Here is a 20,714-nt window from a genome sequence, read left to right on the forward strand (position 1 = left end):
ACAGATGGGACTTTTATCCTTTTCGGTATCATCTCCAGATCTAATCCTTCATCGCAGTAGTCATTTTAGTAGAAATAAACAGTTAATATACACTATTCGTCAACATGATGATTAATGTTTCCAGATATTGAAAAGCTTATCCTACTGGTGCATCCTAGTCCATGCATCCGAATATTTCAATAAGGTCTGAATGTTCTTTTGTTCTTGGAGTTATGTGCTCGTAATTTTTTCTCATCTTTGTATCTTGACATGATATATATTCTAATGTACATGTAACTAAAAGCTATATTGAAGATGAAGCCTAAACTTTGATATCAACAGAACCAAACTATTCACTAGTTGTAGTTAGAGAGAAGTATCCACATTTTTAAAGTAGCAGTCTTTGTAACAATCATGCAAATTTTGTAAAATATGTAAAACACCCTAAAAAAGGCTACATATTTTTATTTTGTAAAGAAGTTGCTTTATGGGTCTATATGATGAAATGTATAATTATTCAATGCAATCTGTCTGCTCTTAGAAGATAATCCACGTTGAAAATCAAACAGTTTCAGTCGTATTTTAGTGTCATTTACAGAGTTATCTCTCTTAATTTTGAAATCTACAGTGCATTCTCTATAAATTTTATTTCATAAGATGTACGGGTCATAGGAAAAGCCACATGTTAATTTCTGTTTTCTATGACATTTTAAACACAATATCAAAAATAAAAATATGTAGGCTTTTATCACATTTTGCATGGTTCTTAGCTGGAGTGCTGCTTGTCATGGTGATCAATCAAAACTTATACTCTTTTTCATTAGTTTAAGCTACTACGCAGTGACTGTATTATAATTCATATACGTTTTTCTACTGACAAATTTGGACTTCTTATACATGTATTTCTATAAATGTTCTTTTCTTCTCATTATAAAACTCCTGGGCTCTTGATTTGAGCATAAAAAATATGTTACATGTATGTTATGTCATCTTATGTTATGTTATTTTATGCAAATAAGGAGAGTTATTTCTTCTTAACACATTCAAATTCGAATGGAATATTTGGTCAACAACCACAACAAGACCAATACATGTCTGTACCTATGTCACCATAGTATATTAGTCATCGCACTTCTTAGCTGGAGTGCTGCTTGTCATGGTGATCAATCAAAACTTATACTCTTTTTCATTAGTTTAAGCTACTACGCAGTGACTGTATTATAATTCATATACGTTTTTCTACTGACAAATTTGGACTTCTTATACATGTATTTCTATAAATGTTCTTTTCTTCTCATTATAAAACTCCTGGGCTCTTGATTTGAGCATAAAAGATATGTTACATGTATGTTATGTCATCTTATGTTATGTTATTTTATGCAAATAAGGAGAGTTATTTCTTCTTAACACATTCAAATTCGAATGGAATATTTGGTCAACAACCAGAACAAGACCAATACATGTCTGTACCTATGTCACCATCGTATATTTGTCAGCGCATATAAGTGTCTTCAATATGTATATTAATGCATGCTATATAATAAAGTTTTAAAAAAAACTACATTGTGAGATACAAATTTTTAACGATAGCAGGGGTATAGCTAGCCCAAAATTAAATGTATCATATCATATACTGCTGGAAAATTGCGAAGTTCAAGATGCTAAAAATTTAGGGAATAAATCATAAAACTTCTTCGATAAGTATATAATCACTGTGCAAAGTTTGGGCAATAGTTCTGAATACTTTTGATTTAAAGATTACACAAAGTGAGGGACGTTGGTGGCGAAGGTAAAAAAATGATTTTTTTTTTAATTTCATGTCCGTTGTGTTAAAGCCTTGAAGTGCTTTTGATAAAACTTTTTTCTGGTAATAAGACTTTCCGAAGAACCGGAAATGCCAATTTAGCAAAAGAATGGAAAGTGTTGCTGAACTTTATGTCGAGAAGATGAAGTTATATATTTGTATATAGATGCTTAAAATGCAAACATAAGTGCAGCCTGACCAATTACTTTAATTTTAAGTATCCATTAATTCGTAAGAGGCGTAAAGGATTGTCGATCGCCAAAATACTTGACCACTTAGTAAACCGGAAGTCCCACAAGTGTCGATCCTACCAGTTGAAAGGTGCAGTTGATGCAAAGTTACACGAGGGTTATGGCAGATTTAGGTAGGTAAATTGGGGAAAAATATATTTCTTATTTCAGAAATATGCCTATTTTGTTTCCACTGGACAATAATTCACAGGGATTTGGCAAAATTTCGAATTGTCAAAGCTGTAGACGTGTAGTCGTATAGACATGCCCCAAAATGTGCAAACCTCTCTCACAATAACTCTGTGAGACATGACAAGCAAAAAGCAGTCATGATTTAATATGAGTTAGGCAATGACCTTAAGTGCAAGCGAAGTCCCAAGCAAAAATATCAGGTTTCCTTTTCAAAATTTCATCAAAATAGACTTTATCATAATACCATTTATCATTTTGCCAAGTCTTTTAAGAATATTTCATCAGTAATAAGTGTGAGACAGCAAAGGGCATTCCAGATATTCGTATAATTAGCATAGATGTCTTTTAAACGTCTTTTCTATCCTGGAATTTTACTATTTCTGAAGCTTTAATGTATCCCAATGTAGTGTTTTGCTTGGACAAAAGTTTCTCAAGTGTCAGTATGATGAATTTTTAGACAAATTTCTACACATTTCATAGCAAGCTTTGCTCCCGAATGATATGGAGTAGGCATTGGCATTGCCCACTGAGCAGAGCATTTCTTTCTGAATTCAGACCAGTATATTGTTTCTCTGTTAATGGTAAATAGTTACAGGTACAATAGCTATAGACAGGGGCAGTCTTCGAATTTAGCCAGGAGCCCAGTGGCCCAGGCCCCTAAGATCTGCCTCGGGCCCTTAAAATTATGTTCTTAGGAAGCCCAATGGACTTCCAAATATTTTAGAGTGTTGTAGTGTTCTGTTTATTTTTTGGGCTCTTAGGCATATCTAAATAGTCTGAATCCAATGAGATGTTTTTGTTACATAATTTCATTTTAACAGGATATTCTTATTACTAGACATAGATTCAGATGATTTAGGACTTTAAAAAAAATGTTTTCATATAATTTCAAGTTTTTTTTTAGGCCACTGAAAAATCATTCGGACTTCCAATTTTTGTAAAAACTTAACTGTGAAGACTGCAGGGGAGATCATTGAATATTCACATTTCTTTGAATTAAAAATTAGTATTAAAGAGTAATTAAGGGAACTAAGGTTATAGCGGTAATCAAAAGAATGTAATCCAGGGACAAAGACCAGACATGGAAAACAGTCATACACAACAAAGAACATAAAGTAGCTAATATCATACATACGTGTACAAAGTAACAAAAGCAATTGAGCAACTCAGACTCCATTAAAAACTGTGAGCATGGACCAGGTTCACCGTTAGGGTAAGCGTCCTCTGCTTTTTTAGAAACACCCGCCAAGTTGCTTATTGAAAAGTCAAGTCCGGGGTAGACAAATGAGGAAAGGAAAACTATGGCCCGTTGAATAAATCAGTTTTCATGGTGCAAATGGATACACCATAACGATCCACGAGTTCATAATGATGACATAAAACATTTGTAGTGATGACTTCAGTCTTGTAGCACCATAACCCTGTTCCAGAAGCCTATTTGTTAGAGTTCTAGCGCAATACAAAAAGTCTGCATAGTTTTGGCAAGCTCTTGCATAACATATGAGTTGTGATATGAACACTCCATTCGCAGGTGCTAAAGGGATGTTGCCAGAGATGAAAGTAAAGTTGGTTATTCTGAATGACAAGTCATCATGTTTGGTATGAAATATTGTAGTCATGTACATGTATTTACATGTACATCAAACAAATACATCAACATTCACCTAAATTCAAATCCTGCATTATATTACCATTTTGAACTTCTTTGCCATGAAAAATAAACTAGTCATAATTGGAATACAAATGTATGTCTCTGAACATGACAAATATACACGGATGTGTTTTTTTTAATATTATTGTCTTATTATACATTGTACAGTACATGTGCATGGACATGAATATGAAGTGCAAATTTCATATGACTCTTCAAACTTCCTTCTGTTTGGTATAATGAAACAGTTCTGTGTAACCCCTAACCAACATTTTAGAATCCAATAATAAATTAAAAATGGCTGCAAAGGTGAGAGAAAACTTGGGTCTTGTTTTTACAATACATGTACATTGTATGTAATTCTTTGAAATTATCAATTGTAGTTACATCATGTACATGTACATGTAAAGGTCAGTGCAAGTGAATAAGAAATACTGTAAACATATTAATTTTTGCAGATTCTCTTAAGTGAACATGTTTGCTGGCATTAATTTTTGTAGTTTCATAAAAATTGCTTAGCAAAATATATTTAAAAAAGATATTCTGTGGGTACTATGTTTCACATTTTCTGTCCACCGTGAAAATAGCAAAAATTAGTACACCACGAAAATTAGTTCATTTACAGTAATGGAACAACTATATCCTATCAGTAGACTCAATCTCATATATGGATCAAGGATTAATTCAAGCCTGTAAAGAGATGACTGCCAGACTAGATTTTGGCTTTTTGATTTGGAATTTTCACAAATTCTTGGGACTCCCTTGTTGTGATTTTCAGGAGTCCCTAAAGAAGTTTGGAGGTCATTGACCTGGGAGCTTCTAAACTTCAGGAATTTGGTTCATAAAGAGTCAAATTGGCAAAAGAAATACATGTGTACAAATGTATTAATTCTCAAGTTTGCAGAAATTGAAAAATTTGGTTTCAAAAACTGCAAATTTTACATAATACAAGGATGTAAGGGAGATAATTCAAGCAGCCTTTCTACATTGTACATGTATTTTGTTAGCTACATTTTGTGCAGTCATATAATAGTACATGTATAGTGCTGTCGTCAGTGTCTGTGCCCTTCACATTGTTGTTCATAGACACTTGGTTTTCATCCAATACTTGTAACTTGAATATTATTTACCAATAGTTGGTTGATCTTTATTAATTTTTACAGCAAGGTTTCTTACCATATAAAGAAGATTGTTATTGATTTTTTGGGTTATTGCCCCAACCGTTTAAGAAGTAGGGCCTTAAAGGACCAAAAACAAGCATTTCATAGAATTAAACTACATAACTGTCAACAGTAATTTTGATTTCTTTACAGTAGAGACTATTTGAGTGGAATCACAGTGTTTCCACCCAACACAATGGAGTCATCATTTTGAAATATGCTTGTAATTTAATTCTTTTGTTTTCATGGCAATATACATGTATATTTGATAATTCTCAGTTGAGTTACAAAATGTACATTTGTATATACCAAAAAATGAAAGAAAAGTATTGGAATGAAGCAATTTTATCCCAGTTTATAATTTAGTGAAGACACAATGGAGGAAAATAGTGACTCCACTGTGAAGAGTGGAGAAACTAAAATTTAGATTGATGGTACATGTAACTCTAGTTAAAGCATAGGAATGTCTGTAATATTGTTAAACAATATTCTATACCAAAATGGTCAGACTGGGATAGTATTTGGACATTTTAGAAATTATGGCAAAAAAGGAGGGTCAGAAATTTGCATTTCCCTTATGTCTAGACAATAAATTGACTATCAGTGAATAGATCTCTTTGAAATAAATAAAAATATTGCATTTGCGAAGCAAACATTTTCATGCGGGTCAACCCCCCTTTTGAAATGTCCTTTATTATTTTTATGAGTCTCACACAGACGGTACATGTATGGTAAAGCTCACAGCGCTCACTGATTTATGTCAATGCGTACACCGTATTAGCTTCTTCAGTTACAAACACATAAAGTCAATGGTATATCTACATTTTTTTACATGTAAATTTTGAGGTTGTTAACTTACAGGCTGTACCAAATATTTTTTAAGCAACAAGTCTACAGGTGGCACAGGACTAGTAGACAAAATCTTTTACTAGTCTGAAAAATAAGACATTTTAAGAGGTTTATAATTTAATTTACAAGACAAGACTGCAGTTGTTTGTTTACAATATAAATAAATTGCCAATTACAATCCATTCTCCAAAGATGAGGTAGCATCATAAGAAAAATTAGAAAAATAGGGCATCTTTTTTCAACTAGTTCAATTGGACCAGTGGCAAAAGAAAGAAAATACTAGTTGGAATTGAAATCTACTTGTCTGGGACATAAGACTAGTGGCATAAGTTCAGTAATGTTAACTTATATCTAGTACAAGAGAACAAAAGCTAGGAAATTCAGTTAATTTTAGTATCACTATTGAACTTACGTTGACTGATCAAGTAAAAAACATGGACTTTGAACAAAATTATTATTGTTTTTTTTTTCTCCTAGTTGCATAGAATGTACATGTTTTCAATGAGATTTGGTCTATATTTTTATTTGTTATCCATTGCATGTACTGAAGACATTTAAGTTTAATTAATTGATAACATTACAATTTATCATACATATATCTGAGAAATTAATGTTAAATGGATAGATTGGGTGGAGGGAATATAAAATTTATAAAAGGGAGACATTTATATGTATATGTTGTAGTCCAAGGGTCATTTGGAGGCGGGCAATATCATTGCAAGTGTCAAACCCCCTTTTAAATAGAAAATTTAAATAAATGAATAAATATGGTCTTAAGCTTGCGAAAGTTACCCATTGCAGCTGCTTGTCAGCAATACTCTTTTGGGTTCTTTATTTTATCTTATTTTCACTTTGACCTGGTCATTGACCCATAAGATTATCAAATAATTCTGCAAGTACAAGTAGTGTAAAATTAAAATATATTTAAGTATCTTCAGAAGATTAGGGAAGATTTCAGTTGCAAATATATGTGTATGTTTCATCAAATTAAAATGGCTTACAAAATAAAAATCAACTAGTTGAGTAACATAAAAAATAGCAACATGTAAACTATTTGACGTAGAAAAGAAGATCAGGAGTTCTTGCCACTTGTTAGAGTATTGAATGATGTACAAAAATGAAGATATTAATACCAAAAATGTTATATTTTTAAAGTGTCTTCCAGACCATGGTTTAAGGCCAACCTCATATTTTTGGTTAGACAGTACACAGATACATTTATGTTATGATGAATTATTATTTATTAGCATGATGCATGCTAAGTTTACACATCCCTGTACCTGTGAAACTGACAGCGAAATGAACGCTTGTTTAGATAGATAAAGCCTCTGTCAGAAACTAGATTTCTACTACAGCTGGGAGGTATCCATTTCAATAACTACCTTGTAGAGTTGTGCAATTAAAGTGAATTTTCACAAAACTTAACAACATTGGGGAGCTATTTTTGGAAGATTGGTGAAGGAATTTTAAATTGCATCTCTCACAGGTGTTAAGACTTAAATTTTGTGGAGTGAAAATGATGGAAATAGGTAGGATGTTGTTTTTATGTAATATTATTATTATTAAAAATGTATTATTGTTTATTGTTTAATTGAAGATTTAGATTAAAGATTTATACTTAGTATATGATACATGTCCAAAATACATGTACAATTTACAGTTGATGTGTTTTATTTATATTTGTTGTGAATATTGCTTTGCATTTCTCTTCTGGTCTCCTATATATGAAATCTAACAGATTAGTAGAGTTACATTTTATTTAACCTTTCTTATTTGTTTGTTTGTTGTTTTTTTTTTCAATATGATTTGGAAGTCACAATTAATCAATCAATATTTTATGTTTGTCAAAAAATATTACCATTTAAAGGGATCTGTAGGGACTGGTACCTTGACCTGTGTTATGATTTAGTTGACAAATTCATGTTAAATTCTAAATACATGTATCTAATATTATTTTGGTTTTACTCAAATTCAGTGTATTGGTAACTTACATGTATAATACAAAATTAAATCTAGCACTTCACTTGTGTTAAAAAAAACAACACACATCCATGCCCCCTTTTTTTGTTCCTTTTCTTTGTATGATATGAATTAGCATTGTAAACACATTCTTGTTACATTGAATCCTCTCTATGTATATATTGAATCTTGATTATAACTGACAAGACCCTATTAATCTCTGTTAAATAGAATACAGAGATGTTTTCTTTTATCTAGATTAAACTGATTGAATTTCCTGCCTTTATCTGTTATGACCCAATATTATGGCATACCAGAATCTGCTATTTTTTCTGTATGACTAATATGCAAATTGGTGTTTAATTGCTGTTTTGTTTCTTGCTGTGCTGTATGTATATACCAGGCTTTAAATATATTTACCATGTGGGTCTGATATACAATGTATGTGTTTGTACAATGTACAAAAAATGTACATGTACAATGTACATGTTATTGTACTTACAAGTTACATGTAGTGAGGTCAGTCAGTACACTGTACAATAAACATGCAAAGTCTCGTGCTTTTACTAATCAAAATGGTAATCAGACTTTACAGAAATACTGAGAGGGACATCTTTAACATGTAATAAAATTTTGGTTCCACTTGATTAAACAAGATGCCCAGCATAGCTCATTTGAGCATTTTTTGGCAATCAACTCCTCTGAATCCACAGAGGCTATTGTTTTGAACCTTAATAGGTTGAACAACTTCAATGTCCTCTGCAGTCTACTTTTTGTGTGCCTCAAGTGGCTCAAGGTATGGCTGTAGCCACTCAAAAGTTACAATGAAATCCTATTGGGAAACATATCTTGGCTTTTATCTCTGCTTTTAGATGGCTTAGGTGGTTCATTGGATGGTGGAGATGATGTAAGACAACTCTCTGAACCTTTTGTTTAAATGATTAAATGATATGACCGTATGATTTCAAGTTTTTCAAGTGAGCAATGTAGAGCCTCTAGTTTAATACACATTCCTAAAAAATGTAACAATTGAGATATTGGAGAAATTATTCTAGCAATGTGATTTATGTTAACTATCTCTGAATGGACTGTAGAATAAGAAATTGACTAAATATTTATGCTAATATAACATCATAGAATTTGTGTACCTGTTGAACAGGTGTGCTGCATACCGTCAGGTATATACATGTGTATATATATTTATATGTATAACATTAATGAAATTTTGCAGGTATATGTACATGAACATGTATGGATTCAGCACAAAAAAAGCAAAATTCTTTTTTTTTAAGTATTAATGGTAAATCAGTGTAGTTATGTGTTAATGTGTTTTGGTGTTTTTTAATTTTTATACTGCTTGAGGTACATACACGTATCTCTTATGGTAGTTTCATATCCGTAGATACATGTAGAGAAATATGATACATCCTTAAACAAGGTTTTGTTGATAAACTTGGATGACAATCCTTTTTTTTCTAGTAGAGAAAGTTATGTTGCTATAAAACTGGAATGAAATTTTCAATACATGGCAAAGAAATTAAAAGACATTACTAAACTTCTTGATTATTTGACAAATTTATTATTCTAATTTTGCATGTTAAACAGGTGGTGATGGAAGTATTGGTGTTACCCCAATAAAAGGTGGTGATGGAAGTATTGATGTTACCCCTATAAAAGTGATGATTGAAGTATTGATGTTACCCCTATAAACAGGTGGTGATGGTAGTGTTGATGTTACCCCTATAAACATCCAACTCCTCTCTCATTAATTGTTATAATTGCCAGGTATCTCTGGAATGTTGATCTCTGTCTGATTGGATACATCTTACTATGTACATTGTACTGAAAGTTTACTCAGTTCACTCGCTAGATAAACATGAGAAGGTCATTTTAAAATTAGGGAAATTTTTGCATGGTTTGGTTTGGTTCAGTATATGATTTGTAATGCCTTTATATCATATTTATATACTGTAGGGGTTTGTGTAGGACTGATGCAACATCATGTTCATATTGTAATGTACTGTAGAGGTTTGTGCTGGACTGATGCAACATCTTGTTCATATTGTTGTATACATGTACTGTAGAGGTTTGTGGAGGACTGAGGCAACATCTTGTTCATATTGTAATATACTGTAGTGGTTTATTGAGGACTGATGCAACATGTTGCTATTGCATGATTTGTTAGGAGGTATGTAAAACAAGGCCATCTCAACACTGCACTGTTATCATTGAGAATGCCTTTGATAAGTTGCACATGGTACATGAATGAAAGATATTTCTTTTTTTAGGTTCAATTTCTTCATGTTTATATGAATCAGTATTAAATATAGATGTGATTGATGGAATTTTGAGAATTTGTAGAGAATAGAACTACTCCTTTTACCATAGAAATGCTGACTTAAAAACTTGGCACAGATTTTTCTGCAAGATTATATAATTTGCATATTTGTTGTAGAACATTTAATGATTTCTGTGAAACAGTTTGGGATTTTAATAGGCACTGTCTGTCTGTTAATCGCCTTGGCTTCCTTCCATGTGGAATAAACCGCAGATTAGTTGTTATTCTTCTTCACTCAGCCTGAGTGATATTTTCACTCTGCAAGCTTTACCCATGCAACGATGTCAGAGCAATTCCTAATGCTGCTTACAATGTTGATCAGAACCCAAGATCAGATTCAATTGAGTGTTAAAGGCTTAAAATTTTTATATATCCATCTGTTGAAGAACTTGTTATTTAGTATCACTGTCTTTACACATGACACAAAGGCTTTGAAATATTTTAAGAAATTTCATGCTTTTACCACAAAGTTGTTTGGGGAGAAAGTACTTCTTTTTGCTTGGTTATCTTTACCCTGTTCAAGCAGGGTGTACATGCTGTACATGTATATATACATATAGGAATCAAACTCATGTATTTGTCCATGCAAGTTCCTGTAAACTGTTAAACAAATTTCAACAAATTTTGGCATCTTTATTGCTTATCTGTAGATATACTAGTATATGATATTTGCAGTGAGACAAGTGTTAATTCTTCAAGATATTTTTTTTTAACAATTTAATTTAAATCAGATGTCTTATTTTATTATAACTGATTTCACCGTTGTTTATTTTTGATGCCCTGCCATATGAAGTTGACAGGTATTATGTGATATCCTTTGAAAAATTGTGTGTACATCCATTTGTCTGTCTGCCCCCAACAGTTACCAGATGATAACATGAGAATGTTCTAACAATTTTTTTTTGAAATTTGCTCAGTTGTTTAGTCCCATAAATTGTTGCTGAAGATCACTTTCCAGCAAAATCTAAAATGAAGCTTTTGGCCAGTGTGAACATTTCACCTTCCCCCTTTTTTCACCATTACATTGTTCCATTAATGCCGTATTTGTTTATTGTATATTTACTTCCAATTTCACAAATTTCCAATTTTTTTGTTGGCATGTTAAAATCATGTTTGTATTACATGTACATACAAAGTATTATTTTGTAATTATATCTAGAAGTTTTAGTGTTTAGCTGGTTTAGTAATACTAATGCATACATGTACATGTCATTGTAGGTGGATAGTTGAAAGCTGTGAATAGTTTGTCTCTCACAAAATATTTGCAGAGACTTACTAAACTTCACATAATCTCCTAATGTATCTAAACTATACGAGAACTGTGTTAAAAGTTTTTTCACATATCATTAAGATATTATACATATTTGTGCTTCTCTGTTTAAAGCCTAAAGCTTTTACACGTACATTTGTGCATATATGACATTAGTACCTGTATATCTACATACATGTACTTGTATTTTTTTGGATTAAAAGAAACATTGAGAATCTGTGACCTATGAAATATTTTTACTAGGGTCACTTGCCAGGTTGACAATGGATAATACAGTGTACATTGTACATATAGATATGATATTGCAGAATATTTCAGTGAAAGCTTTTGTACGAATCAGGCAAAAGAGAAAAAAAAATTAGAAACATGCATGTCAAAACCCCACAAATCCACCTATGGAAGCTTTCTCTATTTGAAAGGTCCATAGTTTGATTTCTGCATCACTAAATTTGATCAGAATTTTTTCAACAGAATGTTTGAAAAATGAGGTTTTTACAGAGTTATCTGCCCTTGAATTATTCATTTCCAGTACATTTCAATGAAATTATACCTCAATTTACCAAAATGATATGGAAAATGTTGTCTTTTCCCCTTGATTCTGATGTAACAAATAGGTCTGGTCAAATGGGATTTTTATACTTTATTTCACCCTGATTCTTACAGACCTTAATACTTGCGCTTTTTTTTTTTGGAAATATGGTATATTGCTCTCCATTTATCCAAATATCATATGGTTAAAAAAGCTTTGAGAAATTGAATGATTTTTGGCGCAATATTTTGTATTTAGATATATGTATTGAAGGGGGTCTTTTTTATGTTCAGTCTTTTTCAGATTTTGTATAGTGTAAATCAGATAAAATTTGAGGGGTATCATGATTATGCTTTTATACAACTGTATATTATTTTTGACTAGGGTCTGCAAGGACAATGGTCAGTATGGTGACCAGGTGTTCAAATTATTTTCCATCTAATGGCCGTTTTGTTCTTTCAAGGGTTCAAATTAGTGCTGATCTGAAGTCCCAACAAGTCTTATTTCATTTGAAAGCTGGAATTTGCCTTACTAATAGAGCCATAAACTGGTATCAATAAGTGTATCTTTTATTTTGCAATAGTGAAGGCATATACATGTTGTGAATATGTCAGGGGTTGATAATTCCTAAAGCCGACGCCCGGGACTAAAAAAATTGCTCTGACTTGCTGTTTTTCAATGAAATAAGTCCGAGGTGCATGGCAAATGTAAAAAAATAAAAATTCTTTTTTGAAAGATTTTGTTGTCATTATTTGGACCATGTTTCTCGATCTATTCTCTGACCTATAAATAGTTAAAACTTTATTTTTAGAATGAGTATTTGCTACATCAATCTATTGATTAGTCATTCTCAAGTCTAAATCACACCTGCGCTTGATCAGACATATTTTTTGACATACTACATATTTTATTGATCAAGCCTTGGAATGATAAATATCAAATTTCGTTGATAAACTTTTGAGGAAATTATCATTGCTCAATTACAATTTCATGATAAAAAGCCCAGTGCAGGTGCAGGTGTCAAAAGAATAGGCCTGCAGCAGCGCTAAGCTTGTCGTAAAAGGCGTCTAAATAGTGCTCAGAAACCTAACCGGGGCTAGGCGCTCTGCCCACAGAACAACTGGGATGTGTGCCCCAGGTAGTGGAATGGGGTACCCCTGGCAATTTACATACTAGGGTTGTCAGGCTATAATATGGAAAACCTGACTGCAAACCATAGTGGTGCACCGTGTTGGGAAAGATGCCACGTTCCTCGCATGTTAAAAAACCCTGCTGTGGTATTCAATAGGAGGAGGAACCTTTGCACTCCGCCACAGGAGGCTAAATTGCCCAACCCTACCCATCCCTTCCTATTATCTTGTTGCAATCAAACTTTGTCGACCCTATTATCCTTGTGTCCCATCCCTTTTTTCATTTCATCATCATCATTTCATGTTTATTTTATATCATTCCTTTCATGTTCATCACCTCAATATAACTGAAATATTGCTGCTTGGGCATTAAACCCCAATAAACAAACAAACAAACTATTAAAAAAGCACGGAAATGGAAAGCTGATGACAAGGCATCAGACCTGGAGACAGAATCAATTGACACTGTGTCTTCTTCCCTGCAAACATAGAATTATACAATAAGAATATCAGATAACAAAATTGCATTTATATCGATTGGGACTTGACACAACATTGTTCGGGCTAAGTGTACAAAAGATGAAAAAGTCAAGGGCTCGGGTCTTCCCAAAAAAATGTTCAACCCCTGCATGTATTTTCTTCCATAGACAATTAAAGTTCAAAGTACATAATGTATGTGGTAATTTTTTTTCAGGGCATATTCTAAATTAAGCAGACATTTTCTGTTAAGTTTCATGCAAAATAAGTGCAATTTATTTTTTCAGAATTGCATTATCACTGCACTAAAATCCACAGGTCTTTCATGAAAATTGATATCACTACAATCCAGTGTCTCATATACATGTATCCTTCACAGGTTGACATGTAGTGCAATACACAACCACATGTCTCTGCTTGCTGCATCATCCGTCTTTGTTAATGCACCTTCTGCAGGATGGAAGTACACAGATGCACCAGTTCTGTCTAATAATTGAATCTTTAATTAGCGTAATTGCTTTTGATGGCATAACAGGAGCTATCATCCTATTTTTAGATTAGTTACTCTAATTGATGAGAGAAGGGAAGAAATATGTTTTAGTAGATAATTGTAAAGTTCTTTGATGAGTGATTCACCAAAAACTTGTCTACTTCATTGCGAAAATGCCTCCACAAACTTGAAGAAGGAGTGCCAAAGAGCAACTGATTTTTATTTTATTGAAATTCCATTATATTGGTATTGTACAAGATTGTGACTTTGTAGAATCAATATACTGTCTGTTCTGTCTATTTTCAATAGTATTGTTATATAATTGGTTCTTTAGCTGTTTTGGACAGTTGTCTGTTTTGATTTAGTGTCTGACTCTAGTAATTGTTTCAGTGTTTGGATATAATAGTGTTGTGCTGTATATTTTAATTGACTTCAGTTTTAGACGACATTTTTTGATATTTGCTTCATATTCTGGTAAGTAGTGGTGGTCTGGTAGTCCTGTACTTAGTTAATACAAGAGGCGAGTCCCTTGAAATTTTAAACGGTTGTCCTTTGGACTACCAAATTAATTCTTAACATTTTAGTAGTCATAAGGAAAGGACTTAAAATAATTTTGATGATTAGAATACCTTATCAGGGATTTAGCCAGGATTTTCAACCCATTAGTCACTTTTGCGTAAGACTAAATCTCAATACTGTTTTTTCTTTTCGGATCGCAAATTTATCAGCATGCATGTATATACATATATAACTTTTCTTGCTTTGTAGCCTACAGTGCTTTCTGAAAAGTAAATAAGTTATTTACTTACCAGAAAGCACTGTAGGCTACAAAGCAAGAAAAGTTAGTGCCTATCCCTTGTTGCTGCAATACATAATTGGGTCATTGTCTCACCAGCAGTTGCCTAATTTAACCATTTGAAAGTTTGTTTTGTTTTTATCATTAAAAAGCTTTCCCCTTAATCATATGTACTCTGGTGACCTTTTAATGACATTTTGAATGATCACAAATGTTTGTTTTGGATTAAAAAGGTAAAGATACCTAATGGCTGAAGTCAGCAGTAATCTCTCTTGAGAGAATTCTCTTGGTTGGAGATATAATAATTTTCACTATTAAATCTTGGTCATTCACTTGTGCTAAGGGTGAAATATCAATGAAGAGTAGATTTATAAAAATGTAAAAAGCCTGAGAGCAGTTTGTGCAGTCTTTTAATTGGGTACTATTTACTGGACATTTAGTTTTGGTTGTGTTTGCGTTATGTGTTTTATGGCAGATTTTGGTAGGCATGCTTGTTATCAAAATGGCTATTTAACCAGGTTCTGTGAGTATTGGTTATCTGGTCAAGTTTTGTTGGTGTTAGGTGGTTCATATGTATAAAATGTACTATGGTGTAACCAGAGTTTTGAAAAGGGGGGGACTATAGGCTTTGATTGGTCATTTTTACCAGAAGTTCGGGTAGAATCGTCGAAACTTTACAAAAGGTGAGGGTTCAACCACTCCCCTTCACCTATAGATCTGCTACTGATTTATGTACGGTATTGAAAAGTGGCATAACCACTGGAACACTATAGTAAAGTCTTGGCTTAGCCATGCAAAATTACAGATAATAACTAGTTTATTTGAGTAGGGTTTAATTTTTATGGATTATCAACCTTTGCAAGGAATTCAGAATGGTTGATACGATGTCTATCATTTATTCACATATCACTACAGATTTGTATATGTTAGTTTTTGGTGAATTGATTGGTAGAAGAAAATCAGCATGCTAGATGCGATATCATGTTTTGGAGCAAGTGAGCATAACCAACAAGCTAAAAACTTCATATTCTGTCGAGCAGGCTGATATTTTCCCACATCAAGTATATTTCAACCATATTGCATGATATCAGCCTTTAAATTTACTGCAAAATGAAAAAAGCTTTATTGCATGCTCTGATCTCTTAATTGTTGAAGGAGAAAGCTGTTCCTCTCACAGTAGTTATAACTAGTTAAGTTGTGTAGGAGGGTTAGAACATAATTTTTCTGTGTCAAAGATAATGATAGACTTGAAGTAAGTTTTGTTATCATTATATGTAGTTATTTGCACGAAGCCAAGATGTTTTAAAAGGGAGATAATTCAACTTAAAAAAAAACAATCTTGGCATTATAAGGCATAGGAGTGAAAATGCAAATAGTTTTCCAAATCTTTTACTTTCAAAACCAAGTTTTGAAAATTGTCCAACCATAAGGTTCCGAAATTGCTTACAAGTTTAATACACAAGTAAGTGAAAAAAAAGTTATCAGCTCTTATTGTGTAGAAAAGAGTGGGAGAATTTTTAAGGCTTTTAACAGCTAGAAAATATCGGATTTATGATAAAAGCTACTCAATGCTTTAGGGTACATATGCACTTCAAGAATAATGGAATACTGGTATTTTTAGGTGATAACATTAAAATTACAGATGCTTGAGATAAAATTGTTCAATATGAACACTCCTTGGATTCCTAAATGAAGTACTGTATTTAATGTGTCTGTCTATTTATTATATAATTTAAAAATTGTTGCTGCTTTTTCCTATAGCCTTTTTAAAAAAAAAATACTGCTTTTTAAGCTGCTGGATTTGCAGCAATAGATGAGTCATCTTTCCTACCTGAGGTTTTGTACTGTAAGATATTACAAACCGAACTTCTTTTGGCCTTCAAGATTTGTTCGTTTCAAATAGGTGTTAGGTTTACCAAGATTCAAAATACAATTAAATTGATGTTAAATTAAAATATGGGTTTGGGGTTTCACTGTGTTAAAATAAGAAATATTGTTCCTCGCACGTTAAAGAACCCTACTGTGGTATTCTTCCAGAGTAGGAACCATAGGGCTCTGCCACAGGAGGCTAAATTGCCCGACCCTACCCACCTCTCCCCATTTCCAGTGGCAATCAAAATTTCTCGACCCCATGATCCTTGTGTCCCATCCCATTTTTCATTTCATTATTATTTCATGTTCATTTTATCATCCACTTCATATTCATCACCTGAATATAGCTGAAATATTGCTGCTTGGGCGTTAATCCCCAACAAACAAAACAAACAAACCTGTTTTAAAAGTTTAAAGTGCCGATGGCATATTTTAGGACTAAAACTGGTATGTTGGTATGGTGCTGTAGTTGCCTGTGTCCAGTAAAAGCTCAGGAATGATACTGTTTCACAATATTCTATACCACAATGGTTAGACCTGGATTGATTTTGGGGGTAAAGAATTGAACTTTAGAAATTAGGGGCCAAAAAAAAACATGCATTTTCCTGATGTTCAGACAATAAATTTACTATTATTTATTTTTACTCCTATTTCGAAATATTTTTATCAGATACTTAATGGAAATCTGTGCCTGTATTTTTCAGTGTTTGGGTTTAAAGGGGTCAAAGGGGCCACACCCAAAAGAATCAACTTTTTTTTTTTGGTCTGATTTTGAATTTTTTTATTGGATTCCTTATAAAAATCTTTCACTGCATTTTTCAATGAGATTTCTGATATCTTTAGGGTTTTCAATTTATAAGGGGTTAAAAGGGTCACACCCCAAAAAATCAATGATTTTGAATATTTTTAATTGAATTTCAAGTTTTGTGCTATTTTGTGTCCAAGCCATTTTTGTGTCCATAATGAATTCTAAGTTTTATGCTCAAACATGTAAAAAAACTGGTATTATGTCCACACTTGTAGCAACTGTTCAGGGTTCGACCACTATGGTTGTATCATGCTGGGCTCCACTAAGCTTTTTTTTAATAATTCATCTGTTTCTTTGGCATGGAAGATATATAATAGTTCATAGAACATTCCAAAGATAAAATATTGATAAAATTACATGATGAAAATATTGATTTATAAACTCATAGGTACATGTATCTGGAATTCCCATATCCTGTTACATGTACTAATTTGTAGCAAGTGAAATTAAGCCCAAGCAATGTCTCATTTCTAAGTTTTGCATGCTGAATTTGATTGTTGGATAGTTAATATTATGGCGTACTTTTCTGAAATCTTTTGGAACTCCACATCACTAACTTTTTCAAAGAATTATGTGCAATATATTGTTAACTAGTTACATGTACTGTATGTCTTGAAACCTTGTAGAAAGACAGGTGATTATGTTTTCATCCAGAGCTGTCTTCTCTGAAGTTATCCATATGATAAATTCAGTACTTGTTTACCAGGGTCAGAACTCATGAATTAACCTTTAAATACATTATCCTATTTTAGCACTAAATTGAGATTAAAGACTGGACCCGATGCCAAATTAAGGCCAGAATGTTTGACCCCCTCAGACCACCATATCAGGCTCATTAAATGAATGTATATTTGAATTGGTAATTTATTTGTTTGTTGTACATATATGTGATATTTCTCTTTATGATTTTCACCAAATATCTAATCGAAAACTGTACTGAATTAAGCTAAAATTAATTTTATGATTTTGTCCAACTTTCAGTCCTGTGTTGATTCCAAAACTGTATTTTGTTATAACATCAAGGGTACTATTTAATGTGGTTAAGACTCAATGCTGAAGTAGGTCTAATAAGATATCATCAGTTGAACATACAGACAGACAGCAACTCTTGCACGAATTTATGTCCAGCTGGAATGTATAAAGATTGTCAGCACACTTAGATAGTCTTTGCAGTCTAAATTTCAGACAGCAAGCCCTACCCTTAATCTGAAAAGAATTTTACATAGGATACATTGGCTTAGAAGCAAAATTTCTGCAAGCCCACCCCTATTTTTACTAGCATTGGCTGGTGGGCTGGTCCCAGTTTCGAAGACTGCTTAAAATAAGATATGTCAATGCATCATAATTGGGCATAAATCAAAAGCCCTACACTAAAATTTCTTCTTACATGTCATATGTATTTAAACATTTTGTCCTCTTTATAGCTATATGCAGCTGAGATAAAATTCATGAAAGTATCAATCTTTGATAATACATAGTTATAACACTGATGTTTTTGACCCTCCTTTTAATTACATCTTATGGTCTGAGTGTTCTAAGTTGTAGAATCTGGTGATAATCTCTGATGCTTCTCTGCTTTAGTGTGTCTGGGTTGGAGAGCTACATTGTCTCTTCCCGTATTTGGTTGGTGTTTCACTCCAAGTCTACATGGGATTTTTTTTTTTTTGTTTTTTTTTTAGAATCTAGATAACATAAAATAAATTTTCAAATTTCAAGCAACATCCATCAGTGCTGTCCATAGCAACCCAGAGGTGTACTTACATGTGTATTTTATCCATTAACACCCAATCTTTAGTTTATTCGTCTTTTGATTCCTCTTTTAGTTGGGGTATGAATCGGGATTTCAGGACCAAATTTTAGAAGGGGAGATTTACACCAGGCATGCCATTCCTTTGAATCTATGCAGAAAATATCACTAGTAAACTGTGTACACAATGAGAAACTTTGTTCTGTACAAAATATGTGATCTATAGATTTCAGCTTTTTATTGTGAGAGTTATTTCCCTTGGCTGTATTGCATATTTGATTGTTGTTTATGAAACTATAATAAACAAATTAAGAGAGTTTTAATTAGAAAATGTAGATGAAACACAACATACAGATGTGATCATATTATATATTGTTTGTACATGCATATACTAATCAGGTCAGTGATAGTAGTTGGGTTTTATTAGGTACTTGCATTTACATTCTGTAAATATGGGGCTCAATTGGGGAACTTCACATCACACTTGATGCATATACTAATTAAGTATCAAAAATAGTTTATTTACTTTGTTTCAATCATGAAATCAATTCAGCACTTATATAGTTCTAAAAATAGCTATAAATTGTGGCATTCATGCACATGTACATGTAAATTCCTGCAGACCATTCATTATTGTAGAAGAACTCAGTACATGTAGCCTATGTGTAACCTTTAATGATAATAACTATCACATGTATAATCAATTTGAAGTTCTGTTCATGTATTGCAGCTCTCTGTATTACTTGCCAGTTATTATAGGCCATAAAAAATAGGTGTTAACTGTTACCTGCTGAAAAAATTATGGTTGTTAGGTTGATTTTTAAAAAAAAATTATAGCCACCTGAGATCTCCATTTTGCACAAAAATATGGATAAGGGATGAATTTCCTGAAATTGAAATTTTTCTAATAAAAAAAAGCTAAGGGTCTTGTTCTCTATGACCACTGACAATTAGCTTATACTTTGTACTACAATGTATATGAACAATAGCACATTTAGAAATAACACATTAATCTTCTTACTGTTATATATTGGTACTAATATCTACATGTATGTTTTTAATGATGACACCTTTATTTACATGCAACTCAATATAATCAACTACATGTACGATTTTTATGTCGGTAGTGACTTCTTTATTGTGACTAGTAATGGTAGTACATATATAATACTACTATACATGTACCTGTTTGTCTGAAATGATGACTTTAAAGTACCTTGCACTACATGTACATGTAGGATTACAACTTTGATTTATCCTCTAGCACTACATGTACATTTTCTACAGTTTTGTGTAATGATGTCTATAATCTTCCTTTGGAGAACCATTGCTTTGTCTGTAACGACAACTTGTAGGAGTAGAATTAATTAATATCGTAACATCAAGGCATAATCTTGTCCAGAAAGTCAGAAGTCTTGGAACCAATCCAAGAG

At 32.5% G+C, this 20,714-nt stretch overlaps 1 protein-coding gene across 4 annotated transcripts in view; it reads left to right on the forward strand.

Moving 5' to 3' along the window:
- Positions 1-2,092: 2,092 nt before the first annotated feature.
- The window catches only part of LOC148606712 (leupaxin-like), a 42,835-nt gene continuing 24,213 nt past the window's right edge, over positions 2,093-20,714 (forward strand). Inside the window, exon 1 of one of the 4 annotated variants that reach the window (XM_088546449.1) lies at positions 2,093-2,147. In XM_088546449.1, the coding sequence (XP_088402575.1) occupies positions 2,114-2,147 (34 nt within the window). In that variant the 5' untranslated portion in view covers positions 2,093-2,113. Of the gene's footprint in view, positions 2,148-7,141; positions 7,395-9,838; positions 10,013-13,071; positions 13,100-20,714 lie in introns of those variants that run through there. The other 3 variants (XM_088546452.1, XM_088546450.1, XM_088546451.1) reach the window with 3 other exon arrangements.

This window comes from Perna viridis, chromosome 9 (genome assembly GCF_037379345.1).
Source record: "Perna viridis isolate PV_CMFRI_1.1 ecotype Kerala chromosome 9, ASM3737934v1, whole genome shotgun sequence".
In the NCBI taxonomy this organism is placed as follows: Eukaryota; Metazoa; Mollusca; class Bivalvia; order Mytilida; family Mytilidae; genus Perna; species Perna viridis.